Source organism: Meles meles, chromosome 1 (assembly GCF_922984935.1).
Source record: "Meles meles chromosome 1, mMelMel3.1 paternal haplotype, whole genome shotgun sequence".
NCBI classification, from domain to species: domain Eukaryota; kingdom Metazoa; phylum Chordata; class Mammalia; order Carnivora; family Mustelidae; genus Meles; species Meles meles.
The window spans coordinates 1,606,271-1,631,277 of NC_060066.1; the positions used below are offsets into that span (position 1 = coordinate 1,606,271).

General features: G+C 66.0%; 2 protein-coding genes across 3 annotated transcripts in view; one reads left to right on the plus strand and one right to left on the minus strand.

Annotated features, from left to right (window-relative positions):
• PSCA (prostate stem cell antigen) overlaps positions 1-9,978 on the minus strand; it is a gene marked incomplete at its 5' end in the record, with an annotated part of 27,764 nt that extends 17,786 nt beyond the window's left edge. Inside the window, one exon of the mRNA XM_046021670.1 lies at positions 9,954-9,978. Coding sequence (XP_045877626.1) covers positions 9,954-9,978 — 25 coding nt within the window. The remainder of the gene's footprint in view (positions 1-9,953) is intronic.
• ARC (activity regulated cytoskeleton associated protein) lies at positions 8,658-25,007 on the plus strand. Of its 2 annotated transcripts, XM_046004482.1 has the most exons (2): positions 8,658-8,671; positions 23,659-25,007. In XM_046004482.1, the coding sequence occupies exon 2, from the start codon at positions 23,687-23,689 to the stop codon at positions 24,875-24,877; it is 1,191 nt and encodes a 396-aa protein (XP_045860438.1). In that variant the 5' UTR covers positions 8,658-8,671; positions 23,659-23,686; the 3' UTR covers positions 24,878-25,007. The 2 variants fall into 2 exon arrangements, with proteins under 2 accessions (XP_045860438.1, XP_045860429.1); XM_046004473.1 differs by lacking the exon at positions 8,658-8,671 and having other exon boundaries at positions 23,161-25,007.

Below are 25,007 nucleotides of genomic sequence, written 5' to 3' on the forward strand. Positions count from 1 at the left end.
CGGCAGGAGGCGCGCACGTGCACATCCCAAGGGCATTCCGGTCGCCCTGAGAGCAGCCGAGCAGGAGATAGCCCAAAAGTAGCGAACAAATCTGTTAGAGAAATCACGTGCTACGGTCGAAGATGCTTCGTGGAAAAGCCTCGAGCGAACAGAGGGACAGAAAGACGCGGGACCCTCGGCACGCGGACCCGCCTGGCCTCCCTGGCCCTCACTGAGCTGCGCAGCGTGGTCCCCACCGCGGAAATCAGAGCCGATTTGCGCCACAGCTGAGGTCGCACTGTGGCCCCGGACCTGGGCTCCTTCAGCAGAGCAGAGCCCGCAGCAGCAGCAGTGACCGAGCGGCATCCCGGGGCTTCTGGCCGGAGGCCAGCGCTGCTACGAGCCGCTGAAAAACACCCGGGAGCCGGGAAGGACCCTGCCTCACCAGGAGGCCTTGTCAGGCCGCATGGCACTTCTGGGCACGCGGGCTCATTTCACATTGACCTTTCTCAGTAAACTTGCCTTAGAGAGCTTGGTCTGTCGCGGTGCAGAAGTGTATTTTGTGGGCACCCACACAGGGCGGCGCATGCTCCCCGTGCTCTCTTCCCGCAGGGCCCCCCACGCCCCATCTTCACCTCGGTGTCTGCGGACACCAGCCTGCACCACCCACAGCACCGGCCTCGTCCTTGCTGCTGGAGCAAGATGAGAGGCGCCGGCCTCCAGACTGCCAGGCCCCAGGGGAGGCCTGGGAAGGGAGCTTCAGAGGGGAGGGGCCCCATCTAAGCAGGGGCAGGCAGGGTGGGCCGGCCCTGCACGCTAGAACCCGACGACGCGGGCTGCCTCCTCCCCACCGCAGTGCTCGCTCTCCAGCCTGATGCTGGGTGCGCTCTCGGGACCCTTCGCGTCTGCATCCGGGGCCATCTGTCTACACTGGCGAGCTCCGGGAGGCCGGGACAGGCTTTTGCTTACCAGACCCTGCACTGGGCTGGCGCAGAGGGATGTTCAGCAAGGCTGAGAGATCTGGTAAAGCTCAGGGCTGGCTTCCGTGGCTGGGACCCACGGCACGGGAGATGCGGCTCTGGCCGTCCGGTCCTCGGGGCCATGTGTGACTCGACGCTTCAGTCCCAGGGACCCCCGGGGAGGCAGGAGGGAGAGGAGCCAAAGTAAGTTAGGGCTCCAGCTGAATGCTTGTCCGGGAAGCAGGGGCCGTGTCATTCAGCCTGAGCCCTGGACTTGGGAGCCAGAAGGAGCCCAGGACGGTCTTGTGTGCGGAAATCTGGCTCTCCCAGTGCCATTCAGGGCCCTTACTCATTTATCCGGCCTTTACTGAGGCTTTCGTGTCCCAGGGGCTGCCTGGCTGGTGGGACAGAGGTGACCAGCATGAATGTAGCCCGAAAGAGGGAGCCCTCAAGACAGCAGAAGGTTGGGGTTGCAGGAAAGGCCAGGGGGAACCAAGCAGGCTTCATGGAGGTGGTGAGCTTGGAAGTGGGCCTGGGAGGGTGAGTAAGAGTTCTCTGGCCGGAATTGGGAACGGGACCTTGTAGGCGGACCACGACTTGGGGAGGTTGTGCCCCAGCAGGAGCAGCCTCCAGGTAGGGTGGCGGTCCAGCAGGACAGACAGGACACTTGAGACCCAACGGATGGGGTCATGGTGACCTGAGAGGGGTGTCTCTGGGCTGCCTCCCACCCAGCCCTTCCCCTCACTGCTTTGGCATCTACCTGGGTGCCTTCCGAGCCCGTCCCCATCAGGGAGCCTCCCTGGGGTGCAGCAGCTCCATGTCCAGGGAACGAGGGACACCTTCACCTGGCTAGCTGGTGAGCCCGGGACGCAGACCCTTCAGTCTACAGCAGGGACTCTGGGAGAGGCAGAATCTGGGAGATGGCCTGTGCCTGGGGGACCTGAGTTGACTGGGTCTCAGGGCCTGGAGGAGCCTCGGAAGGACAAGAGGGAGCCTGGGCAGGAGAGCTAGGGCCTTGGGATAATGACCGTGGGGCTGGCTATGGTGTTCCCACGCCAGCAGAGGCAGGGGCCCCGTGTGGCTGTGACCTGCCAGCATCGGACACAGAGCACAGAGGTCACAGGCTGCCCGCCCCTGGAGAAGCCCCCCAGTAGGGCCAGGGGTCTGGGCCCGGCCCTGTCGCAGGCCCGGCTGTGTCCGTCCTGCTTTCCTGGGTAAGTGCCTCCTTGGCCAGCCCCGGCAGCTGGAGGCGCTTCTCTCAGTCTCAGGGGCCTCTGGCTTTATGCTGTCTGGGCCCTACTGGGCTGGGGGACCCAAAGGGGACCCCATGACCTGGTTGGCCCGGGCTGGCCTTGGTGGGCACCTGGTGTCTGGGTACAGCCCTTGATAACATCCCCTCTGGGTCAGGGTTTGCACAGGACATCTTGTGGGGACACCCTCCTGAGGCCCACTCCTCCTGCCATGCCCCCAGCCCTGGTCAAGCGGACGGGCCATCTGACGCCACAGGAGCTAGCCTCAGCCTGGCCCGTGTGTCAGGGACCTTGTCCCAAGGTCCCCCTTAAAATGTAGAGCATGACCTTGCTGGGCCGGGGGTCCTGGAGGCCCACAAGGGGGTGACTCTTTCCCCATGGGAGGCAAGGAGCAGGAAGGAGGCTGTCACCCAGGTGGGGTGTGGGCACCTGCCCCGCAGGGTGGGAGTCGAGTGGAGGTGAGTGTGGGCCAGGGGCCCTCGACCTTGGGAACCAGGGGCCTGCAGAAGCTAGCGGATAGCTCCCGGGGCTCCAGGCTGGGCTGAGGACCTCCCCACCACCCTGCCCTGGGCGTGACGGGCTTACGACTCCAGCCAGTGGGACCTGGAGGGACAGGGCTCCGGTGGGCTGCCCGGGCCCCTGACAGTCTGCACATCTGCCCACTGGCGGGTGCGTCCTCGGCCGGCCCACGTTCTCGGCTGGGCAGCCGGACGCCGTGCAAGGAAGGCCCTGGGCCCTGGGGCCGGGGCCAACCTGGACCCCGAGGCGGGGAGCTCCACTGAGCTTCTGTCTGTGGCCTGGCTGTTGGGGCCGGGATGGGCCTGCACAGAGGGGCCACCCCGGCGCTCACACGGCCTTCCAGTCTCCCGGACAGCTGCGGTGCGGCCCACGGCGGGCTTCTCCCTGTTGGGCTTCTCCCCAGAGGAGTCAGCTCCTCCTGCCGGCTCCCAGCACGCCCCCCTTCCCTGCCTTCCCCCTCAGCTTCCCCTTCTGGGTCCCAGCATGCGCCCTGCGCCCTGCGCCCTGCGGTGGGACGGCGCTGCCCCAGACCAGCCTCGCTCTCACGGGCCCCACCAGCTGGCGCCGTCCCTTCCTCCCGCTGCTCGGCCTGCCACGTCCTCCTTCCCCTGTGGGTCCCAGCGGCCCTGCTGCTGCAGAGGGCGAGGGCGGGGGTCCTGGCGGGAAGTGGGGGGAGGGGAGCGAGGAGGGGCTTGCAGCGGGTGGGGGAGGCCCTGGCCGCAGGCAGGCGTGGGAGTGGTGGGGCCCGGGGGCCATCATTGCGCATGTCCTCTTCCCGCCCGAATAAGGCATTTTGCCCCTTTCCATGCGGCCGTCATTTTAATAAAGTGCTTTTCCCCGTGAGCCCAGACTGCAGGACTTCCTCCTGGCTCAGGGACCAGGGGCTCTGAGGGCACCCACGAATCTCCTCTTACTGTGGCTCGAAAAATGAGGCCATGGGCTCTCACTGTGCCTCGTTGTTGAATTAAACGGATAAGATAGTAAAACAGCAGAGAGGGGCCCGGCGGGGGCGTGGGGGAGCCTCCCCGAGTGGGGCCAGCCTCTCTCACCCCCTGCTGCCGGCCTCATCCCCCCATTCCTGACACGGGAGCCCCCCCAGCACGCCCATAGCCCCCGCCCCGTCATGCATGCAGGACGCTGCCCGGCACAGAGACCCACGTCCCCACTTCCCAAGGACGAAGGATTAGATGCACACACCCTCCAGTGCAGCTGAGACCATCGGGTCAATGACACGGCCCTTCTGTTTACTGAACCTCAAGTGTCCCCTCACACGAGCTGTCCTCCAGCTTGTCTGCAGGCACGGAAGGCGCCATGGGCCTCTCCCATTAGCATTCACGTTTTCCGTCCCCACTCCGAGCGCCATCGGGGCAGCCCTGGGTGATCCCCTGAGTCACATACGAGGGGGTGGGGAGCAAAGTAGGGCCCTGATTTGGGATTTCTGTGCCACTGTTTCCACCCGCCCATTTACCCACACCTCCGTCCATCCACCCATCCGTCCATCCATCCATCCGTCCACCCGTCTGTCCATCTGTCCATCCATCTGTCATCCCGTCCATCCATCCACCCATCCGTCCGTCCACCCTCTCACTCTCACTGAGCAGCCTGCTGTGATTTTGTCCCCTCCCGGAGCTTACTGCACTTGGTCTCCCTTACCCCTGGGGACAGCTGGGGCCACGCCTTCCCTGCACTCAGAACAAGAGTTCACGCCGTGTCCTTATCAGTCACCTCCCAGGTTCACAGTTCTCTTGTAGGTGTCCCCCCTTAGAGATGGGCGCAGAGGCGCCCAGAGGAAGGGCGAGTTGCTGGCAGGCTACAGATGGGACCAGCTAAGACACCGGGCTTCTTCGCAACGTGTGCTCAGCCTTCTGGCGCGCCCTCCGCTGGGACTGCTACTTTGCTCCCGGGGGGCGCCAGGCTGCGCTGGGCCCTCGTCGTGCTACACCCGTGGATGAGAGTGAGTATTCTCACCCCTTTACCGGGGGGGGGCCCGAGGCCAGAGGAGCTGGGTTCCCTGCATCCACTCAACCAGGCACCCACTGGGAGCAGGGACAGTCCTTCGGCCTCCTAGGTCATGTCCATGGCTGGCGCCCTGCCCTCGGAAGGTACCTGAGCCACCAAGAGACCAGGTCCCAGAAAATCTCAGGGATGGAGAGCAGGCTCAGGAGCCTTGGGGTGCGTGCGGGACCTGGAGTAAGGAAGCCACTCGTGCCCGCTCCGCACAGCCAGTCGCCATCCACTCCCTCCACAGAGTTCACTTCGTCACACGGCCCAGAAATTTCCAGAGTCCAACTTCTGGTGATTGCATGCTGAGCCACAGTGAGGGGCTTGACCTGGCTCCACTCCCTGAATTAGGTGTCCTCGTCCCCCGGGCCCAGATGGGAAATAAAAACATCCATCAAGAGCTCACGGCCTCCGATGACCATGGCCATGTGGACAGAAGGGACATGATGGGACCAGTGTGGGCAAGTAGAGTGTGCCCCATTCCAACCAGAGATGCCCATGTTCCAGCCTCGTCAGATGGGTGCTGGACTTCGTGGTCCAGAGCCCGCTTCCTAGTGGGCAGCACAGAAGTGTTGCTGGATGGGGCTCCTGGTGCCACCCTGGGAGGTTGCCCCCTTGGCCTGGTTCTCTGGTCCCCCCATCCCCTCTCTGGTTCCATCCCATCGTCCCCACAGGCTTTGTGCCTACCATGTGCCATGTTCCTGGGCACTGGGGACACTTGAGGGGCGATGACCTGAAGGGGTGACAAACACATCACCAGCCGATTCCAGAACATTTAACAGCCTTAGGACCCAACGCGTGTGACGTGCAGGGGATGGGTCCACGGCTCTCCGAAAGGGGCCACGGCCAGCGGCAAGGAGGGCTGGGCAGTCCGGGTCGGGGTGCAGCAGCGCAGAGGCAGTGGGCGGCTCAAGGCTAGGCAACAGAGGACGGGGGTCCACAGACAAGGGTCACGTGTGAGGGACACGAGCAGGGGGACACCACCCCCTTGTTCACGCTCTGCAGCAGCTTCTCGAACCTCACCCTCCTGCCCTGTGTGCTGGGCTGTTGGACTCCTGACACTAGGGACACAGGTGCTCCCAGGTACTTCGTTTTTGTCTTTTAAGATCTGTTCATTGGAGGGAGGAGGAGGAAGGGCAGAGCCAGCGGGAGAGAGAAGCGGGCTCCCAGCTGAAGCGCAGAGCCTGACGGGCTCAGTCTCTCGGCCCCTGAGATCACGACCCAAGCTGCAATCCAGTCAGACGCTTAACTGACTGAGCCGTCCAGGCGCCCCCGCAGATTTTTGTCTTTGTTCTCGCCCACTCCCGGGGACCCTGCCCGCTCCCGGGGACCTGCCCGCTCCCGGGGACCTGCCCCCTCCTGGGAACAGTGTGTGCGGGTGTGTAGGTCCCCTCTGCCCACCCTGAGCCTGCCAGCCATCTCGTGCTCTCTGGGCGGGGAACGCAGCAGGACACGGCCCCTCCTGCCCTCAGCCTGGGCATGGGCTTCTCAGCAGGCCAGGCAGTCGCCAGTCACAATCTTCTCTGCCTTATTGGAGGTCCAGGCCACCCAGTCATGGGACCTTGAGCCTAAGACAGTGAGCAGGCAGGACCCCTGGGCCGCGCAGGCACCCCTTGGCTCCTCGCTGCAGCCTGGCCCCCACCTTGGCACTCCACCCGGAGCAGCCCACCAGAGAGGAGGGGACTGTGCCCTGGGGAGGGGCCTCTGGGCGTCCCCAGGGGAGCAGGACCAGGAGCAGGAGGATAACGGGCAGAAAGTACGCAGAGATGGGATGGTCCTGTGGTCTTGGCTGCAGGGTCTGAAACAGGGCCTGGTACCCAGGAGTGGCTCAGGGGACTCTGGCCTGCCTCCCCGTGGCCGCCTGCTCTCCGTCTGCCTCACCCTTCTCCCACAAAGGCTAGAGCACATACCCTCACCCTGGAATAAGTTCTCCCCCGCCCCAGCCCTCGGGCCTTCTGGCTGGACCTTGCTGCTGACCTTCAGCCTCCTTCCCAACATTTCATGCCTCCTCTCCTCCTCCCCCTCCGTGGCGCTCTGTCTTCCACACGTGGCAAGCTTGTTCCGGCCCCAGGGCCTTTGCACGTGCTTGCCTCTCAGCCCAAGTCCATTATGGTCGCTCTGCGGAGGCTTCCCTGGCCACTACATTATGGTGAGTCCCGGGCGCCCATATCACCAAGTCAACACAGAGGGCTCTGTCTCCTGGTGGACCCTCAAGGCCCCATAGCAAGGCTTTGGCCGCGCCATGCAGGGCTGCGTTCACTCTTGACCGGGAAGACCAACGGTAAACAAGCATCCTGTAGCCGTGGGGAGCCCTGAGCGCGGTCAGGCTTCCATCCTAGTGGGACAGTGGGAGGGTTACCAGAGTCACGCATGACGTCTGCTTCTGTTCACAGATCCACACCAAAGGCTTTACCAGCAAAAGGACGTGGGATGTGGGGTTTGTCCAAAGACGCTCCAGGAGAAGGGGGAGAATGAAAGGGGAGCAGGGGATGTTGGGAGGGACAGGACGACGAGGGTGCGCGGGCCCTCGCCCATTCTGCCGGTGCACCATTTGCTCAGGGAGATGCTTTCCCAGGGGCCTGGGGAGGGGCTGTGCCGCCGCCCAGAGCCTCCAGGCGGGGCCTGCTGCCTTTGCTCCGTAGAGACCCGGTCCTGGCACCCGGGACGGAGGGGCCCACGGCTCACACCTGGCGCCCTGCTGTCCGGGCCGGCAGGGGCTCTGCCGTGTGGCTGCTGGACGCACCTTCCTTGGAGGCTCGAAGGCCTCCACCCCTGAAGATGAGGTCCCGGGAGGCCCCCGGGGGTGCAACAGCCACAGCTGGTGGTCACTGCTTGTGGGTCACTTCTGTCCCTCTGGACAGCATGGGGACTGGCACGGGGATGGTGAGGGTGGTCCCCTCCCCGAAGGGGGACGGAGGGGCGGAGGAAACGATGGAGGGAGGGACAGAGGCTGGGCCCTCAGCTCTGGACAGGCAGAGCCTGGAGAGGCTATGATGCACGTGGCATCCTGTCCTCCTCCCCCAGCTGCCTGCGGACACGTCCCCCCGCGCATGGACCCAGCCCTGCGCCACCTCCCTGGCAGCGGCTCCCTCCACACCCCTCAGGAACGGGGGGACGGAGCCTTGCCCGAGGGCACACAGGTCTAGCGGCCAGCTCTGGCCCGGGACTCCGGGTCAGGAGCCCTCTCAGCCTGAGAGAAAGCCAGATGTCTCCAGATTGCCTGCCCGAGACCGGGGAGCACGGAAAGTCCGTTCTACCCACTTGGTGCCCGTACGGGGGTGCCGAGGCTGGCTGTGGGGACAGTGGCCTGGGCCTGCCTCTGGCTGGGGTTCATGTCACGGGGCTCCTGTGCCCTCCTGAACTGTGGCTGGGTCCTGTCCCCTCTCTGGTCCCAACCAGACCTTCTGGGTGCATGGGCCTTTGGAGGTGGAGAAGGCCAGGCCAGGAAGGTGGACAGTGAACTGTGCCCACCACGGCCCCACACCCCAGGGGTCCCTAGGCGCCCCCAGCCTCTGACCTCCCACCGCATGACACCCAGCCAGTGTGTCTGCCTCCCTGGGCCGTGGGCAGGGAGGGACTGTCGGGCACAGCCAAGGACAGGCTGGAGCCCCTGGGGCCAGCAGGGCGGTCGCCACAGCCCCCTGGCAGGGTCAGCTCACGCCCTGGAATGGGGCCAGGGGCCAAGCCTGAGACGCAGCAGGGGAGGGCCCGTGGGGCTGCCCGCGTCTGGGCTTGATGGGCTCCTCCCACCGCCCCCAGCTAGAGACGAGGCTGTTTAGGTGTGATTGTCACCCCCCCCCCCTGGGACCATCTCCAGCCTGTGAGTTTGAGTGTGGACACTGGCACCTTCCGCACCCCAGACCCGTCACCCGCCAGGGGCTTGCTTCGCTCTCTCCGGACAGCACATTGCCCTCTGCTGGACACGAGAGGGTACATGTAACTCCAGCCCGCCGCCGCCGCCGGAGGAGCCGAAGGTTCCACTCAGCCCGGAGTCAGGGATCTGCTGAGCCTGGCCTGGGCCGGCAGGTGCATGTCTGGGTGGCTGAGAGATGGGGTGAAGACCAGGCCTCACAGGCCCTGGGGCCCCTCCTTCCCCAAGCCAGTTCCCACCTCTCCCCCCATCCCTTCCATGACCTCCTCTCCCTTCCCACCTCCAGGGTCAGCCCAGGGCCTTTTCATTGCCCAGAACACTGCAGCCTCCCAGCGTCCCAGCTCCTCCCAGCTCCTCTTACCATCCAAGCACTGGGCCCCAGGAGGTCCCAGAGCTTCTCAGGGCTGAGGCCAGGCTGATTCCTCTGGGCAACCCTGCATACCCGGGACAGGTGTGTGCTCCATAAATGCCAGAAAAAATACACACCTGGGGTGCCCCAGCATATGGACAGGTAGGGACCAATCAGGGCGACCCCTGGTGCCCAATAACGCTTCCTCCCAACAGCAGGGATGGTAGGATCACACCCAGATTGGACCCCAGATTATGCTCCAAACCCAGGTACAACGCAGTCCTGATACCAACCGCAGGCTGAGTCCTGAACATGATCTCATACTGAGCCTGGATCCTGCTCACACTCTGAGCCCTGGTCCTGATCATACTCTGAGCTTTGATACTGATCACACCACGAGGCCTGACCCTGCTCACACTCTGAGCCCTGACCCTGGTCACACTCTGAGCCCTCATCCCGGTCACACTCTGAGCCCTGATCCCGGTCATACTCTGAGCCCTGATCCCGTTCATACTCTGAGCTCTGACCCTGGTCACACTCTGAGCCCTGATCTTGGTCACACTCTGAGCCCTGATCCCAGTCATACTCTAAGCCTTGATCCTGGTCACACTCTGAGCTTTGATACTGATCACACCACGAGGCCTGACCCTGCTCACACTCTGAGCCCTGATCCTGGTCACATGCTGAGCCCGGATCCCAGTCACACTCTGAGCCCTGACTGTGGTCACAGGCTAATCCCTGAAGGAGTTCACAGGCTGAGCTCTCACCCCGGCCCATGCATTTTCTCAGCTCCTAAAGAGGACAAGACCAGGGAGCCTGGAGCCCTGTGTATGTTTTAACCTCTAGAAGCCACAAGCCTGTGCTGACTCCTGCTTCCTCCCCACGTGTGACTCAGTGCTCTCCCTGGCCGAAACACTCCCCTGCTCCACCTGTCACAGCTCCCGCTGAGTGTGGTTCCAGGTCCTCTGGGTGACAGCAGCGGTTCCGGGTGTGGGGGCAGACGAGCGGTCATGGAGCTGACTCACCGAAGAGCTGGGGGAGGCGTCCGTGTCAGAACCGGCTCCCCGGCTCCCCACGCAGCTCTCGGACCGCAGCTATCCAGGTGGCGGCTGGGGGAGCGAGCGGGGCGGTGCTTTCCTGCAGAACAGAGCACGTCCAGGTCACACAGTGGGCAGGGGCCTGCCAGGGCCCGAGCAGAGATCCCACTGTGCTGGCTTCCGCCCTCGGTGGCTGTGGGTCTTTGGGGCCTAGTGGACACCTGCCCTGGCTTTCCCCCCACCTTGGGCTCTGGCCCTTCCCTGTCACCAGCTGGAGTCAGTGGCCTCTTGCTGCAGAAGTCAAAAAGCTGTGGGTCCCACGTGGGGGTGAGCCTAGAGAGCCAGGCGGGGCAGGGGGGGGCAAGGAACTCCTTTCTCTCAGCACCCGTCTGGCCTGGCCCCCTGCTCACTGGGACACGGCTCCCACCTGAAGAGGCCTGGAGCTGGGCGCTGGCTGAGGAGATGCGGAAAAGAGCCTGAGAAAACTTCTCAGAGGGGACACCGGGAAGGCAAAAGAGCCCTGTGACGGCGAAAGGTCAGCCTCCAGGACGGGGTGGGGCCAGCGTCCAGGAGGGGGTGGGGCAACATCAGGGAGAAGCCCAGATCCCTTTGGAAGTGGTCTCTCTCTGCCTCCCTCCCTTTCCTCCCGTCAGAGCAGCTGCGCAGCCCGACCGACAACTGGTGAGCGGCGGAGTCTGCCGCCGGCAGCCGCGCACGTGAACTCAGGAGCAGATACTCCCGGGCCCATCCCTCCGGTGATGCTGGCAGCCGGCCTGGCCCTCAGCAGAGCCCTGTGGGAGCCCGGGCCCCCCCGAGTTCATGCCCCGCGGACGCCAACAGAGACGACAACGACGGCTGCTTGAAGCCACTGAGCTCGGAGCAGCTCGCGGTGCAGCCGCCGAAGCAGTGCTCCCCATCCCCTGGGCCCACCCAGACCTTCTTCTGGGTGGCACCCCCGCCCAGCTGCTGCAAGTGCTGGCTGGGAACAGTTCACAAGGCCCCTTCCTTGGAGAACTGCCCTTGTCGGGGAGGGGCCCCCTCTCAGAGGGGAGGCCACTGACCCGGCGTGGGATGGCCTGTGGGCCACTGGGCTCCAGGAAGTCACATGCTCCCTTCGGAACTCCATGGATGGAGCGGGCTGTGTGCAAGCCCGCTCTGAGCTCTGACCTCTCCCCATCACCACAGTTCTGCCTCTGCAGAGAGGACCCCCTTCAGTGAACGGTGGAACAGACGTCCCCACGTTAGGCCCTGGTTCTAGGAAGCTGACTGGAGGCCACGGCCACCCGCAGCCATTCCAAGAGGTTGGCCCTTGGTGTCCAGGCCCAGGGATGACAAAAGGGGCCCCGCCTCTGGAGTGCAGTTGGGGGACAGCTCTTCCTGTCCTGATCACGGCCGTGCACACGGCCAGGTCTGTTCTACCCGGAGCTTGGCAGAACGCCCCCTCACTCACAGGGGAGTAGGGGACAGGGGGCATCCAGCCAGGCCCTGAACGGAGAAAACTTGGCCAACGTGCTCGAAGACCCTGGTTCAGCCTCCTTTTCCTGCTGGGTGGGCCAGGCCTTTCTGGGGAGGGGCTCGGAGAGAGCGAGAGAGGGAGCATGGGGAGCTGGAGGCGGGAGCGTTGTCTCCCAACCTGGATTGCCGCTGGGTGCCAGTGCTCAGTGACATCTCTGCGGTGATTCAGCAAATAACCACCCCCGGCGGCCCCTGTGCCGGCAGCCTGCATAGGGAATGCAGATGCCAGCAGGCTGAGCCTACCATTCTGGGTGCTGGAGCGGGTATGGGGGAGCATGGAAGCACTGTGGGAGTGGTTTCAGGCCAGGCACAAGGATGCTTGGGCTGATGGGGCTCTGCCCACCTGGAGGCACCTGCTGGGCCTCAGTCCTTCTCCCTGTGAGGCGGCCGGGGTGGTCCCTGACAACGTGGCCTTCCCGCGATCCCCGTTCTTGCGTGCCTGCCCTCCCCAGGGCTGAGCCATCTGAACCCTCGGCGTCCCCACCCAGGGTAAGAGCCACCTGCGAACAAGCCAGATGCCCCCAGAGCAGGTGCGGTGAGTCACTGGTGCGCCACGCCAACAGCCTGTACGGCCAAAGCGAGTCACCACTACGGAGGTGCTGAATGCAACACGCGCACACGGACGGGACCCACGAAAGAGGAGTGCAACGGAGTCCGCCTGTGACTGAGGGCAGGGCCGAAGGCTTCTGTTCCCTGTGAACCTGACCTCCGAGGTCTGGGGCTCCCTGCGGAGCCTCCCGACCCTTGTCCGGATGGAGGGGAAGGGACAGAGGCACCCAGGCCCACACAGTTGCTCGGGCTCAGCCACATTTACCATCCACCCACGCCTTAGTAGCTGTTCCAGGCTCTGTCCCTGGGAGCCCAGAAGAGCAGCGGTTCCTCCTCTGGTCCCTAGAGCCCCGATGCACACGGTTAGAGCTCCCCGTGGGCTGCGCCCCAGAGGTCTGCACATATCGGACTCTGTGGGGACCGTGGTTTGGTCTTGACCATCTTGCACCGCGAAGCTTGGATAGCTGGGCAGAAACTGGGTGGAGAAGGTCCTGCTAGACGGAAGGGCGGACGGTGAGGTGGGAGACGGAAGGGCGGACGGTGAGGTGGGAGACGGAAGGGTGGAAGAAGGATGGGGGAAGGATTACTGTGCTTGTGGTGTCCCTAGTTACACAGAAGATAAGGATAGCCAGAGTGCAGATGAGCTGTTGGGTCATCGGGAGCACTGGCGGTGAACGTGGTCACGGTGGTGATGATGGTGACGATGGTCACGGCGGTGATGGTGTCAGTGAAGGCGTAATGGCAACGAGGATGGCGTTACTGGCGATCATGATCTTGGGAGAGATAACCGTCGTTGCGACGACAATGACGTCGTCGTGACAAGAAGGATGTGGCCATAATGTGGAGGGTTATTAGTGATCATGATGATGCTATTGTAGTAACAACCGTGATAATCTTGGTGACGGTGATGATGATGATGGAGAGGACGATAGTGATGAGGATGAGGATGACGGTGACGGTGAATGTTGAAGAGGACAGTGCTGATGCTCATGGTCATGGTCACGGTGATGCTGGTGATGGAGGGGACAGCGATGGTGATGATGACGGTGATGGTGTTGAGGATGATGATGAGGAAGATGGTGATGAGGAGGGGGATGAGGAGGGGGATGGCGATGGGCTGATGATGGTGATCATCCCTGTGACAGAACTGTGATATGGTGAAGGAGACCCTGAAGGTGTTGGTGCCAGGGCTAGACCTGGTGACGACAGCTGGCATCTGGTTGTGGCGGGGGTGATGAGGATGTTGGCCAGGCGAATGCCAAGGATGGTGACAGGGATGATAATGGTGAGATCAGGCTCCGGAGCGGAGTGGATGGAAAACTTTTTCCACGACTGGCTCAGGCGGCTATCTACAGATTCAAGCCTTGCCTGCCCCACCCTCCTGCCCCAGATGTGGGCGGGGAGTTACTCTCACCGTCTTCTGTTTGTCCTCAGGAAGGCTATGGCCTGGCCCTGGGCCCCTCCCCGGTGGCAGTGGGTTTTAGGGGACTGCCTCCTTACCGAGGGTGGCCTTGGGTGATGGCCACACCTGCTCCCACCACAGGCAGCCTGAGCCTGCGGGCCTGGGGCGGCTGTCCGTGTTCGCTGGCAACTTGACACTGAGGTCGTCGTGGGCTTCTGTCAAGGTGTTTTATTTCCATGTGGGAAAAAGCAGTGTCCACTCAGTTCAGGGACCGTGGTCTCACCGCACGGCGCTCAGACCCAAGTGAGGGGCTCCTTTCCAGCAGGGGCGTGCGGGGGGCTGGGGGCTCCGCAGGCTGCTCCTGCCATGGAAATGGGGCAGAACCCGTCAGTCGCTCAGTCGACGCCTCTGCCCCGGTGATGGTGCCGCCTCATCATCCGTCTCTGGCCTGGGTGGCTCTGGGGTGAGCAGTGCCTATGGAGGGGCCCCCCCCCGTCTGCCTTGTTCCGGGTCAGGGTGGCTGCCTCGGGCTCTTTGCAGCTGAGGCTGGGGGTGTCTGACGTCCTGCCTGAGGCTCCTGCCTTCCCAGGCCCCGCCCAGACCCAAGTCTGAAGGAGCCAAGACCCTGAGCCCCACCTGTGGGGGACACATGGAGCCCTGGGGGGAGCCTGAGGGTTCTGGGATAGGTGGGTGAGCACCACGCAAGTGCAGGGAGAGGTGGGGGTCCAGTGCCGGCTCCCACCGGCCCTGGCGGGAGGAGGCCAAAGAGGCAGGTTGTGGAAGCTGTGGCCTTAGCTGAAGTTTCGGAAGCGAAGGGGCTGTATTCTGGGCCCTTACAGGAGTGGGTCTGGGGGCCTGCAGAAGCCTGATGGGGGCAGGGCCTGGGGGCTGCTGGGCAGAAAGGGCCCTTTCCTCCACTTGTGAGCGGAAGTGGCGAGCTGAAACTACCCCTGGGCTCTCCCCAGAACTCCAGGTTTGGAGGTGGCAGCGGTAACCGCCATCCGCAGGCATGGCTGAGGGGTCAGGCCAGTAGGCATCAGGCCTGGAGGCAGAGGGACTGAAGTGCAGCAGAGGGAGGGGGGTAGGAGGGATGAGGGGAGAGGAGGAGTGGAGAGGAAGGAAGGGGGCAGTGGGGAGGGGAGGGGGGAGGCCGGAGAGGGGCTAGGAGGGCGCGCCGCCGGCAGGTGGCGCCCGGGCCCTGGAAGGGCCTAGGATGTCAGTGGCTGGTGAGGCCAGAGGAGAAGGCAGGGGCGGGCAGGGGCGGGCAGGGGCGGGCATGGGTCTGTGGGGCCTGGGCTGCGGCGGGAAGAGCCCTGGCGTCCAGCCCTGCATCCATTCCCGAGCCGATGGGGCCCGGCGTCCCCTTGCCTGCAGGTAAGGGACAAGCACTGCCTCCCGGGAGGACAGCCGCCCACAGGGCAGTCACGGGAGGGGGGCACAGTCTTGCTCCAGCGGTGGTGGGTGGCGCTGACCCCCCGGAAGGGGGGCTCCACCCCCTCCTCGCTCTGTGGCCGCACGCAGCCCGAGCCCGCAGCCAGCCTGCCCCTGATGCCCCGGCCCTTGTCTTAGAGGCCTGTCCCCAGGGCTTCCCCTGCGCAGTCCCGCTCTGGCCAGGGACGAGGGAATGTGCCCTTGGATGAGTCTGTGATGTGGGAGACGCAGACAACCGTCGTGCTCTGCGCTGTGCGTCGGTCCCGCAGTTCGTGGACCATTCCCGACCCTCGGGATACTGGAAGCCAGCCTGGAGATGGCCAGGGAGACGGAGGAAGGGACAGCGGCCGGGTCCTGTCCAGGGATGGTGGGACCCATCCTGGGTCCCTTTCTAGCCCAGCTCTGCCATCCGCAGTGGCTTGCGGGGGAGCAGACAGGTGTCCCCGAACCAGGGGGAGGCACAGAGTAGGCCAGCTGGGTGGCCCAGAGGTCCTCTCCCCACCTCAGAGTACCCCAGCCCCTCTGCACTGCGCCCCCCGCACCAGGGCTCGCTGCCGTCCCTCCCAAACTTCCCAGCCAGCCACCTGCCCAGACGCAGACCTTAAGACCAAGAACGCAGAATGAGCGACGTGGGTTGTGAACGCACCCTCCGGATGAGCCTCTGCAGAGGGACGCCTGCCGGCTCAGAGGCCAAGGCCCAGACGCTGTCAGTCCCACGCTGTCCACGGCAGACAAGAGTACACGAGGTGCCAGGACCGCTGGTCGGGTTCCCGGCACCCCAACCCCCCGCCCAGCGAGTCCGAGGTTCAGGGAGATGCTCAGTACACAGCAGTGCCCCCCGCCACGTGGTCCCTGTGTCCGCCCTCTTCAGACAGGCCACAGAGCAGCAGACCCCACCCGCAGGATGGGAAGGAACCCTGGTGGGCCGGACTGGCTGTGTGAGTGGCGGGGTCCGCGGCAAAATGGAAACGGGGCCTTTCATTCAAAGTTAGCATGAACCGCAGGACAGCTGCGGCAGACCATGGCCTGGGGCCCAGAGACAGGGGACCAGGGACAGATGCCATCAAGGCACCCCTGTGGGCCTCGCAGCAGAGGCGGGGGGAGGGGGGGACGAGCTCACGTCTGGAGACCAGGTGGCCTTGAGGGCCAAAAACCATCACGGCTCCCACCTGGTGTCCGAGAGCTGCGGCAGACAGGGAGGGCCCCACACCCATGAAGCAGGAGTGGGGGAGGACGCCGGGCGTCCGCATGGGGCAGCTGTGGGGCCAGGATGTCCCATACCTGGGACATCCGTGTCAGGTCAAGACCCCAGGAGGGAGGTCTCACCCGGACAAGATGGCCCCCCCAGACCTCCTCCTGGCCCCAGGGGAGGGACGGGAGGGGCAGAAGGGACACTGAGCCATTTCCGGCAGGGGGGCAGGGCCGGGCAGGGGTCCCTCCAGGGCGCCCCACCCAGCAGGCAGAACGCAGAGCCTGTGTGCGTGGGGGAGCTCCTGGCTGCGTCACACGGAGCTATTCTCAGCCCCGCTCCTTGTATGGCTCCGGAAGTGTGCCTGGGAGCCGGCGCTCTGTGCTGGGGAGCGAGCTAAATGGAGAGACCCAGAGCAGCAGGAAAGTTGGCCGCCACCCCCTCCCTGGACGTCCTGAAGCCCCAGCTCCGGGGGAGTCCGGCCAGGGCCAGCTGGCAGCACACCCCCCATCCGGGCGGAGGGGCGGCCACGCTCGGGGGGTCCTGCCGCACCAGCTGCTCGGAGTGTCCGGGGAGGCAGCGGGGGCGCCCTGGCTGGGGGCCCAGTGGGGCAGAGAGGAGGGGGCGGCCACGGGCTCCCACCCCCACAGGCGGGCTCCCCGCCGCGCCTGCCGCGTCCTCACAGCGCTCCTACTCCCGACTGCCGGCACACGGGGACCCCGGCTCTCCCCTCATTCCCGACCCCCCTCGGGCCCTCAGAGACGGTGCCTTCTCCCACCCACGGCTCGGCTCTCCAGCGGCCTCTGCCCCCGCCCAAGCCACTGTCCTCCTGCCAGGCCAAAGACCCAGGTCGGTGGCCTCAGTCCCCACCTTAGGACCTGTCCCCTCTCTAGTAACCCTCCCCTCCTGGCTCTGCCCCTGGTGAGGGCAGCACCCAGAAATCCTGTCCTCCCTGCCCTGCGCGGCCCCCTGCAGCCAGCCCACCTGTGCTCGGCCTCCAGCTCTCCCCACCCTCAGGGCTCCTGTGGCCGCTGGCTCCGGAACACCTGGGGTGCCGGGAAGCGAGCGGTGGCTCTCGTCCCCTCCACGGGCCCAGCACAGGCCCAGTGGGCGAGAGCATGCCTGGCTGGGACAGATCAGGGGGGCCCTGACGCGTGCGCACACACACACACACACACACACCACAAATGCGCGTGCGCACACACACATACACGTTCACACTCATAAGCCGACACAGAGAGGAAGACATCGTGCTCAGGGGCTCTGAGGCAGCACGGACGAGGGACAAGGCCACAAAAGATCCAGTTAACAAATCGCCAAGAGGCTGGGAAGGCTTCTTGGAGGCGGTGACAATGGACTCAGATTTAGACAACGTGTAAAACCACGCTGAGTTTGGGGGCTTTGATTTTAAGACCAAATAGGCCTTTGTCATTGGAATCAGGGGTGACGTGCCACGGGTCAGATAGGGCATTCATGGTGGGGTGAACAGGGCGGCCAGAGGTCCGGCCCACTCCTCGTCACCACCCACCGCTGCCGTCAGGCTCCGAGCCGCCCACGCTGAGACCCTCAGTCTCCACTCGGTGCAGCGCGCAAGGGCATGCTGAGGAGGGCGCTGGGGCCAGAGGGCCTGTGGCATCTGCAGGGGGTCGCGGCACCTCGAGGAGAAGAGGGCACGGAAGCAGGGCCCCAGTGCCCGTCCAGTGCTCTGTGGACGCTCAGACCCAGCCCGAGGCACCTGCCACGCCAAGGGGACATTTGAGACCCAGACACCATGTGGGCGCTCAGACGGCGAGCCGCGTGTCTGCAGCGTGTCCTGGGCCCCCCCTCCCTGTCCGGGGTTCTCACCGCCCCCCGGCCCTGCAGTAGTCTCCCTCCTCCCCTGGTCCTGGCTCGGCCGGGAGGGGATCTGCCCTGATTCCCTGGAGGGCAAGAGCCCGAGCCTTGGCGCCCAGGCCTGACCTGCAGGAGCCCGCCGTTCCGAGGGCGGTGACCCAGCGGATGGCATGCCCAGAGCCACAAGCAGCCCGGGTCCTCCTGGGCCCCATCCTCCAGGGCCGGCGTGCGGGTCAGGGTGATGTCCCTGCTTCAGGGGGCGACCCGCGCTCCCCTGCGGCCCACCTTCCTTAGCGCCTGCTAAAGCTCCCGGGCTCGGGAGCTGCTCTGGGTGAAATGGCTGACTCGCCCCCCACCCCCGGGGTTAAGTAGAGCCAAGCTTTACCCGGCAGAAGGCAAATGCCCAGAAGGCGCAGGAATGAGAGAACTTACCCACCGTTGCCCGGGGTGCAGACTGAGCTCACAGGGTCTCCGGGAGCCTGCAGGCCTTGCCCCCCACACAGTGCCCTGGCTCTGGCCCCCTTGCCATGGAGCTTGGACACGTTCCTGGCTCTCTCCGGGGCTCAGTTTCCCCCTTCCGTCCTGGCTGAGGGCAGCAGTGAGGGCAGTCTCCAGGGCCTGGGGCGTGACCTCCTGGCCCTGGGGGAGGGGGGACGCCTGCAGGGCACAGGGAGCAGCTGGCTTGGGGCCCTCGGTGCCAGCCTCATTGGAAAAATACAAACTTTCCTTGGAGCTCCGGGTGGGGGGAGGCGCTGAGGCAGGAGGCAGGAAGGAGGGAGGGGGAGAGGGTCTGGTGTGTGGGGGCCCAGAACGAACAGGCTGCCTGTTCCAGGGACAGGACGCCGCACACACACCCTGCCAAGCCGGAGACAAGAGGAAGTTTGGGGGGGGGGAGGATTGGAAAGAAGATGTTCCCTCCGCTCTGGGCGCTCAGTCGGAGCTCCCCCCAGCCAGACACCTCTGCCTCCCCTGGGCCCCCCCGGCCCGTGCTCAGCACCCCATCTCAGGTCTCTCGGGCATGCGTGTGGCCACACCTGCGCCTGGCGCTGACGGGCTCCTGCCACCGCTGCCCGCCCCCCACCACCCTGGCCTCCCGGACTCTCTCAGAGGCCACCTGGCTACTGCAGGTGCAAGGGGCAGGTGTGGCCGGGGGACCCCACCTCTCACTTCCCAGCTGAACGGCCCGGGGCAGGACCCCTGCCTCTTAGAGCCTCTTTGAAATCAGGGCGAAAGTGTCTCCTTGAGAAGGACATGATGCCCTTGTGCTCCCGCTCTCCCGGCGCCCCCCTTTCTCTGGGCCTCTGCCCACCCGTTCCGCCTTCCTCTCTGCCTGGGGCCGGGTCTCACCTCTGCCGCCCTGTGGCCCAGACCTTGGCCCTGTCTCTGCCTCCCCAGGCCTCCTCTGTGGCCCGGCCTCCCCAGGGCCCAGCTCCGCTAAGGGAAGCACCCAGAGGACAGAGAGGCAGACCAGGCGGGCAGGGCAGGGTGGGAGCGGGGGGTGTCCAGGTGTCCCCCTCCCAGCCTGGGCTCCCATCCCAGGGCCGGCCGCCAGCCGCTCTCCGTGCCTCTGCTGTCCCCACACCGCCGGGGCCTGCGCTGTACCCCCCCCCCCCGCCCCCAAGCAGCCATCCCCAGCCCCCAGGGCGGACACAGCAAGCAAGGAGCAAAGCAGACCCCTCCTGAGGAGAAGCAGGGGAGGGACCTGGGCCTGCAGAGGCCCCCCCACCCCAGGGAATCCAGGGCGGTCCTCATCCTTCCTCCCACCGCACTGGAGTGAGGCCACAGGACCCAGGAGGGGGCAGGGACCACAGGCCGGGGCCAAGCTGGGCAGGCAGGGCCGGGTGAGTCGCAGGCAGACCCCAGCGGTCCAGCTCCTACTGCAGAAGGACAGGGTCCTGGAGCCCGTACAGCAGTGGCCCTGGTAGAGGAGGAGGCAGAGGACCGTCGGCGGGAGGGAGCCCTGCCCGCCCCTGCCTACCCCCTCGCCCCCACGGAGCTGGAGCTCACACCCTGGGCTCTAAGGGCTGCTCACTGAGCACCGCTGGAGATCGCCTGGCGACTAGCTGGGAGGGAGGCCCCGGGTAGGCAGGGGGACCCTGAAGGTCCCAGGGCTATGAGTCCCCAGGCCTGGGTGAGCAGTACCCCAGCCCTCTGACCCAGGGAGCCAGGCAGTGGGACAGGGGGCCTGCCGTCAGGGGCCCCAGAGGCAGGTGGGCGCCAGGCAGGAAGGGACCAGAGGACCGGGCCACAAGCCACCAGTGCCCGCGGGAGGCTGGTCCTCTGGAGGCTGCGGCCCTGTTTAGGGTGCGGTGGGGGGTGTGACTCCCTGAGGCTGTGCATCTGGGAGGGAGACTTCCTCTCCAAATAGGCCTCTTAGCCCCACAGACCAGCACCTGGGGTCTGGGAGCCCAGAACCCTCGCACCAGAAGATTGGAACCCCAAAGGGGCCTGAATGGGGGGGGGGGGCGTTGCTGCCTGGAGCCCAGCATCGGGCAGCCCTCCCCTGTGGTCGCTCTGGCCTGCCTTCCCTGCCACAACAGCCCCCTCCTAAGGCCATCCAAGGAGCACCTGATCATCTCTGCTCCGAGGCTCCCCACCCCTGTTCAGCTTCCCCTCCCTCTCCCTCTCCCCCACTGCAGCCCTCAACTGCCCTGCTCTGGGTGAGGCAGGGGGCCTCCAGCCCTTCACCCCTTCACCCCTGCCTGCGGAGAAAGGGGGCGGCGGAGCAGGGCGGGATAGACCCCCCCCATCCCGGGAGGTGGGGAGCCAGCCTGACCTCTTCTCCGAGGCAGCAGAACAGAGCCCGAGGCCCAGTGCGGGGGTTGCTGAGGGTTTCCGGGGCGATAATTGGGCAGCGATGAAGTGTTCCGAGCAGAGGCTGACTCCTGTGTCACCTGTGATGGCCAGCACAGCGCAGCCTCCCCCCAGGTCCTGCTGGCTCTCCGCGTGACCCACCAGCATCCCCCTTCCGCTGGACCCCGCTTCCTCAGGCCCGTGGCGGGCTGCTCCAGCCCCCGGAGAGGGGGTGCCGAGGGGCCGGAGTCTGAGGTCCTCTCCCCAACCCGGTCCCCCCACAAAGGGGAGTCTCGCCCACCCCCAGCATCTCTAGCGCTGCGCTGCTTTCCTGGGTCTGGTCAACCCCTCTGGCCCTCTAGGTACCAGCCGGGCACCGCACTCCAGGAAGCCGTAGCCGTTGCTGGCCTGGGTCCGCTGGAGCGGGGGCTGGAGGTCACCCCGGCCAGGGGCTGCCCAGCTGCTCAGGGGACCTGGGCCCGAGTGTCATCCTCAGGGGTCATGCGGTCTTTGTAAGCTGCTGGTCATTCGGGGGCAGGCTCTCTGGCACCCCCCCCTTCACACGCCTTTACATGCCTGCACACACACGCACACACTTGCACACACCCGCGCACACCCGCGCATGCCTACCACACACGGGCATGGAGGGCCGTAACTGCCCAGCTGGCTTATACGGTGTCTTCCCCGACACTGGCCCTGAGACACAAGCCCGAGCTCACCCCAGACGTGGACACACACTCAGGGCTCCCTGCAGGCCCCGAGGTGACCGGCCAGCCACACTGTGGGCCTGGCCACACGCCGCGCCCCACAGACCCGGCACACAGGGGCGCAGCCAGGTTCCCAGGAATGCAGCCAGGGCTGGGCAGATCTGGGATTCCTGTTCTCGCAGCTTCTCTGCCTGGCTCCCCCTCCCTCCTCCACTCCGCCCCTCCTCCCTCCCTTCCAGCCCACCCACTTGCCTTTAATTAGAAATGCCAGGAGAGTGGTTTTGGGCAAGTTTTTGCCAGAAAGACATTTCCCCCCAGCTAGGGGTGGAAGCTTAGAGGGGGAAAGAGACAGATTGGCTCTGGGGTAGGGAGGAGGGTTTCCAGGAGAGCAGGGAGAAGGGGCCTGGTGGAGGGGCAGCAAGTGGGGATCCCAGAGTGTGTGAGTCAGACAGAGGGGGGCTGGACACGGATCGGGGACCAGTGGGGGGTATGAGTGTGTCTGGAGGACGGCTGGGCGGGGGGGGGGTATGAGTGTGTCTTGGGGATGGTGGGTGGGGGAATGAGTGTCTGGAGGATGGGTGGGGGGATGAGTGTGTCTCAGGGATGGTGGGTGGGGGGATGAGTGTGTCTAGGGCATAGGTGGGGGGCTGAGAGGGGGAGTGGGAAAGTGGCAGCAGGGCTGGGGTTTGGACTCACTGGCGAGCCCCCGGCTCTGGGCACGTGTGCACCCTGCGCCCGCATAAAGTCGGAGGACCTGGGACCCATAACCCTCCATCCTGGGGTAACCCAGAAAGGGTGTCCCTCCCCCACCACTGTTGCCAGGGAGGCAGAAGGGGCCTCCCTCCCGAGGGAATCTCGGCTTCCGGAGCCCCATTCCTTATATGGTGCTTTTCTCTGCCTCTCCTGACTGCATAAGGCTGCCAGCACCCCTTCCGTCCGCCACCGCCTCCTCCTCTCCTCCTTCCTTCCCCCTCCACCCTCCTCCTCCTCCCCTCCTCCCCTTCACCTTCCTTCCCCTCCTCCCCCTTCACCTTCCTTCCCCTCCTCCCCCTTCACCTTCCTTCCCCTCCTTCTCCTCCTCTTCCTTTCCCCCTCTTCCCTCCCCCTCCTCCCTTCCTCCCCCTCCTCCCCCCAGCCCTCCTCTATCCTCTCAGAAGTCTTAGGGCCTCTGACCCGGGTCCCTCTGTGGCCTGGAAGGTTCAGGTACCAGGACCCCTTCATCTCCTCCACATCCGTTCCCCCACCCCGACACCCCAGCCCGCAGGGAGCAGGTTCCAGATTTCTCTGGGGGCACTACGTGGAGAAGTCCTGGGCCTCACCAAAGCTGTGGGAGTGGGGTCCCCAGGCAGTCCTGTCCAGCCATTGCCACCCTGGTGTCACGGCCACACCACCGCCAGGGGTCCAGTGCGGCCGAGCCAAGGCCTGAGGGCTCGTCCCCCTCACACCCAGGAGGGAGGACCAGCCCGGCTCCCGGACGTGAGAGCCCCCAGGGCAGGGGTGGGCAGGAGCTAGAGGCCACACCTGGGAACCCGCACCGGACTCGGGCGGGCTTGCCCTTGTCCACCGCAGGAAAGCTCCTCGCAGCCTTCAGCTCCCGGGAGGGAGGGTCTGCATGGGTGTCCGGGGGTCGCCAGACCGCGCCGGACTGGGCACGGGCACTGAGGCCCCGGGAGAGCGGAGTCGAGCACCACCCCGCCCCCTGGAGAGGACGGAGACTGGAGGGGAGGGGAGGGGGCCCGCCCCAGACCCCGGGGAGGGGCTTCCTCCTAACCTTTGGGTGGGTGGGCGCAGCTCACCACCCGCTCCAGGCCCCCGCGGAATCACACCTGCGCCCCCCACCTCCGCCGGTCGCGGGCAGGGGGTGTCGCCGGGGCCCGGCACCGTCCCTCGCCCCGCAGGCTGGATGAGCCGGGGAGGGGGCGTCCGGGCCCGCAGGCGGATTAGTCACCCGGGCCGCTGGCGCGTGCGGGGGGCGGGTCCTCCCGGGGCGCCGGGCGCGCGGGCGGGCGCGGGGGGCGGGGCGCGCGGGGCGGGGAGCCCGGCGGGGACCAATGGGAGCGGGGGCTCGGCGAGGGGCCGCCCACGGCCGTGCGGCCGCATAAAGGGCCGGCGGCGGCGGCAGGGCGCAGAGCTCGGCGCCGCGGCTCCCCGCTCCTCGCCGCCTCCCCGCGCTCTCCCGCGCTCCGCCGCCGCCGCAGCCGCAGCCGCAGCCGCCGCAGCGCCGGGACCGAAGGGACCCTCCCGGCTGCACCGCACCCCGGCCAGCGAGACACCGCAGCCCGCCGCGGCCACCTGCGCACCGATGGAGCTGGACCACAGGACGAGCGGCGGCCTCCACGCCTACCCCGGGCCGCGGGGCGGGCCGGCGGCCAAGCCCAACGTGATCCTGCAGATCGGTAAGTGCCGGGCCGAGATGCTGGAGCACGTGCGCAGGACCCACCGACACCTGCTGACCGAGGTGTCCAAGCAGGTGGAGCGGGAGCTGAAGGGGCTGCACCGGTCGGTGGGGAAGCTGGAGAGCAACCTGGACGGCTACGTGCCCACCGGCGACTCGCAGCGCTGGAGGAAGTCCATCAAGGCCTGCCTGTGTCGCTGCCAGGAGACCATCGCCAACCTGGAGCGCTGGGTCAAGCGGGAGATGCACGTGTGGCGGGAGGTGTTCTACCGGCTGGAGAAGTGGGCCGACCGCCTGGAGTCCATGGGCGGCAAGTACCCGGTGGGCAACGAGCCGGCTCGCCACAGCGTCTCGGTGGGCGTCGGGGGTCCAGAGGGCTACTGCCAGGAGGCCGACGGCTACGACTACACGGTCAGCCCCTATGCGATCACCCCTCCGCCGGCTGCCGGGGAGCTGCCGGGACAGGAGCCCGGGGAGGCCCAGCAGTACCCACCCTGGGGGACCAGTGAGGACGGGCAGCCGAGCCCCGGCGTGGACACGCAGATCTTCGAGGACCCGAGGGAGTTCCTCAGCCACCTGGAGGAGTACCTGCGCCAGGTGGGCGGCTCGGAGGAGTACTGGCTGTCGCAGATCCAGAACCACATGAACGGGCCGGCCAAGAAGTGGTGGGAGTTCAAGCAGGGCTCGGTGAAGAACTGGGTGGAGTTCAAGAAAGAGTTCCTGCAGTACAGCGAGGGCACGCTGTCCCGGGAGGCCATCCAGCGGGAGCTGGACCTGCCGCAGAAGCAGGGGGAGCCGCTGGACCAGTTCCTGTGGCGCAAGCGGGACCTGTACCAGACGCTGTACGTGGACGCGGAGGAGGAGGAGATCATCCAGTACGTGGTGGGCACCCTGCAGCCTAAGCTCAAGCGCTTCCTGCGCCACCCCCTGCCCAAGACCCTGGAGCAGCTGATCCAGCGAGGCCGGGAAGTGCAGGACGGCCTGGAGCAGGCGGCCGAGCCCGCCGGCACCCCTGTCCCCACCGAGGACGAGCCCGACGCCCTCACGCCGGCCCTCACCAGCGAGTCCGTAGCCAGTGACCGGACCCAGCCCGAGTAGAGGCCGGCCCAGGCCCCGGCCTGCCCACCGCACCCCACCTGTGGCCTTCGCCAGCCAGGACTGTTGAGCCGGGCTGACCCCTGCACGGGGGAGCCCCTCTTCGTCACCCGGCTGGGCACCCGACCTCAGC

Coding starts and splice junctions, on each gene's coding strand:
- ARC (XM_046004473.1), top strand. CDS start 23,288: ATGAGCCGGGGAGGGGGCGTCCGGGCCCGCAGGCGGATTAGTCACCCG.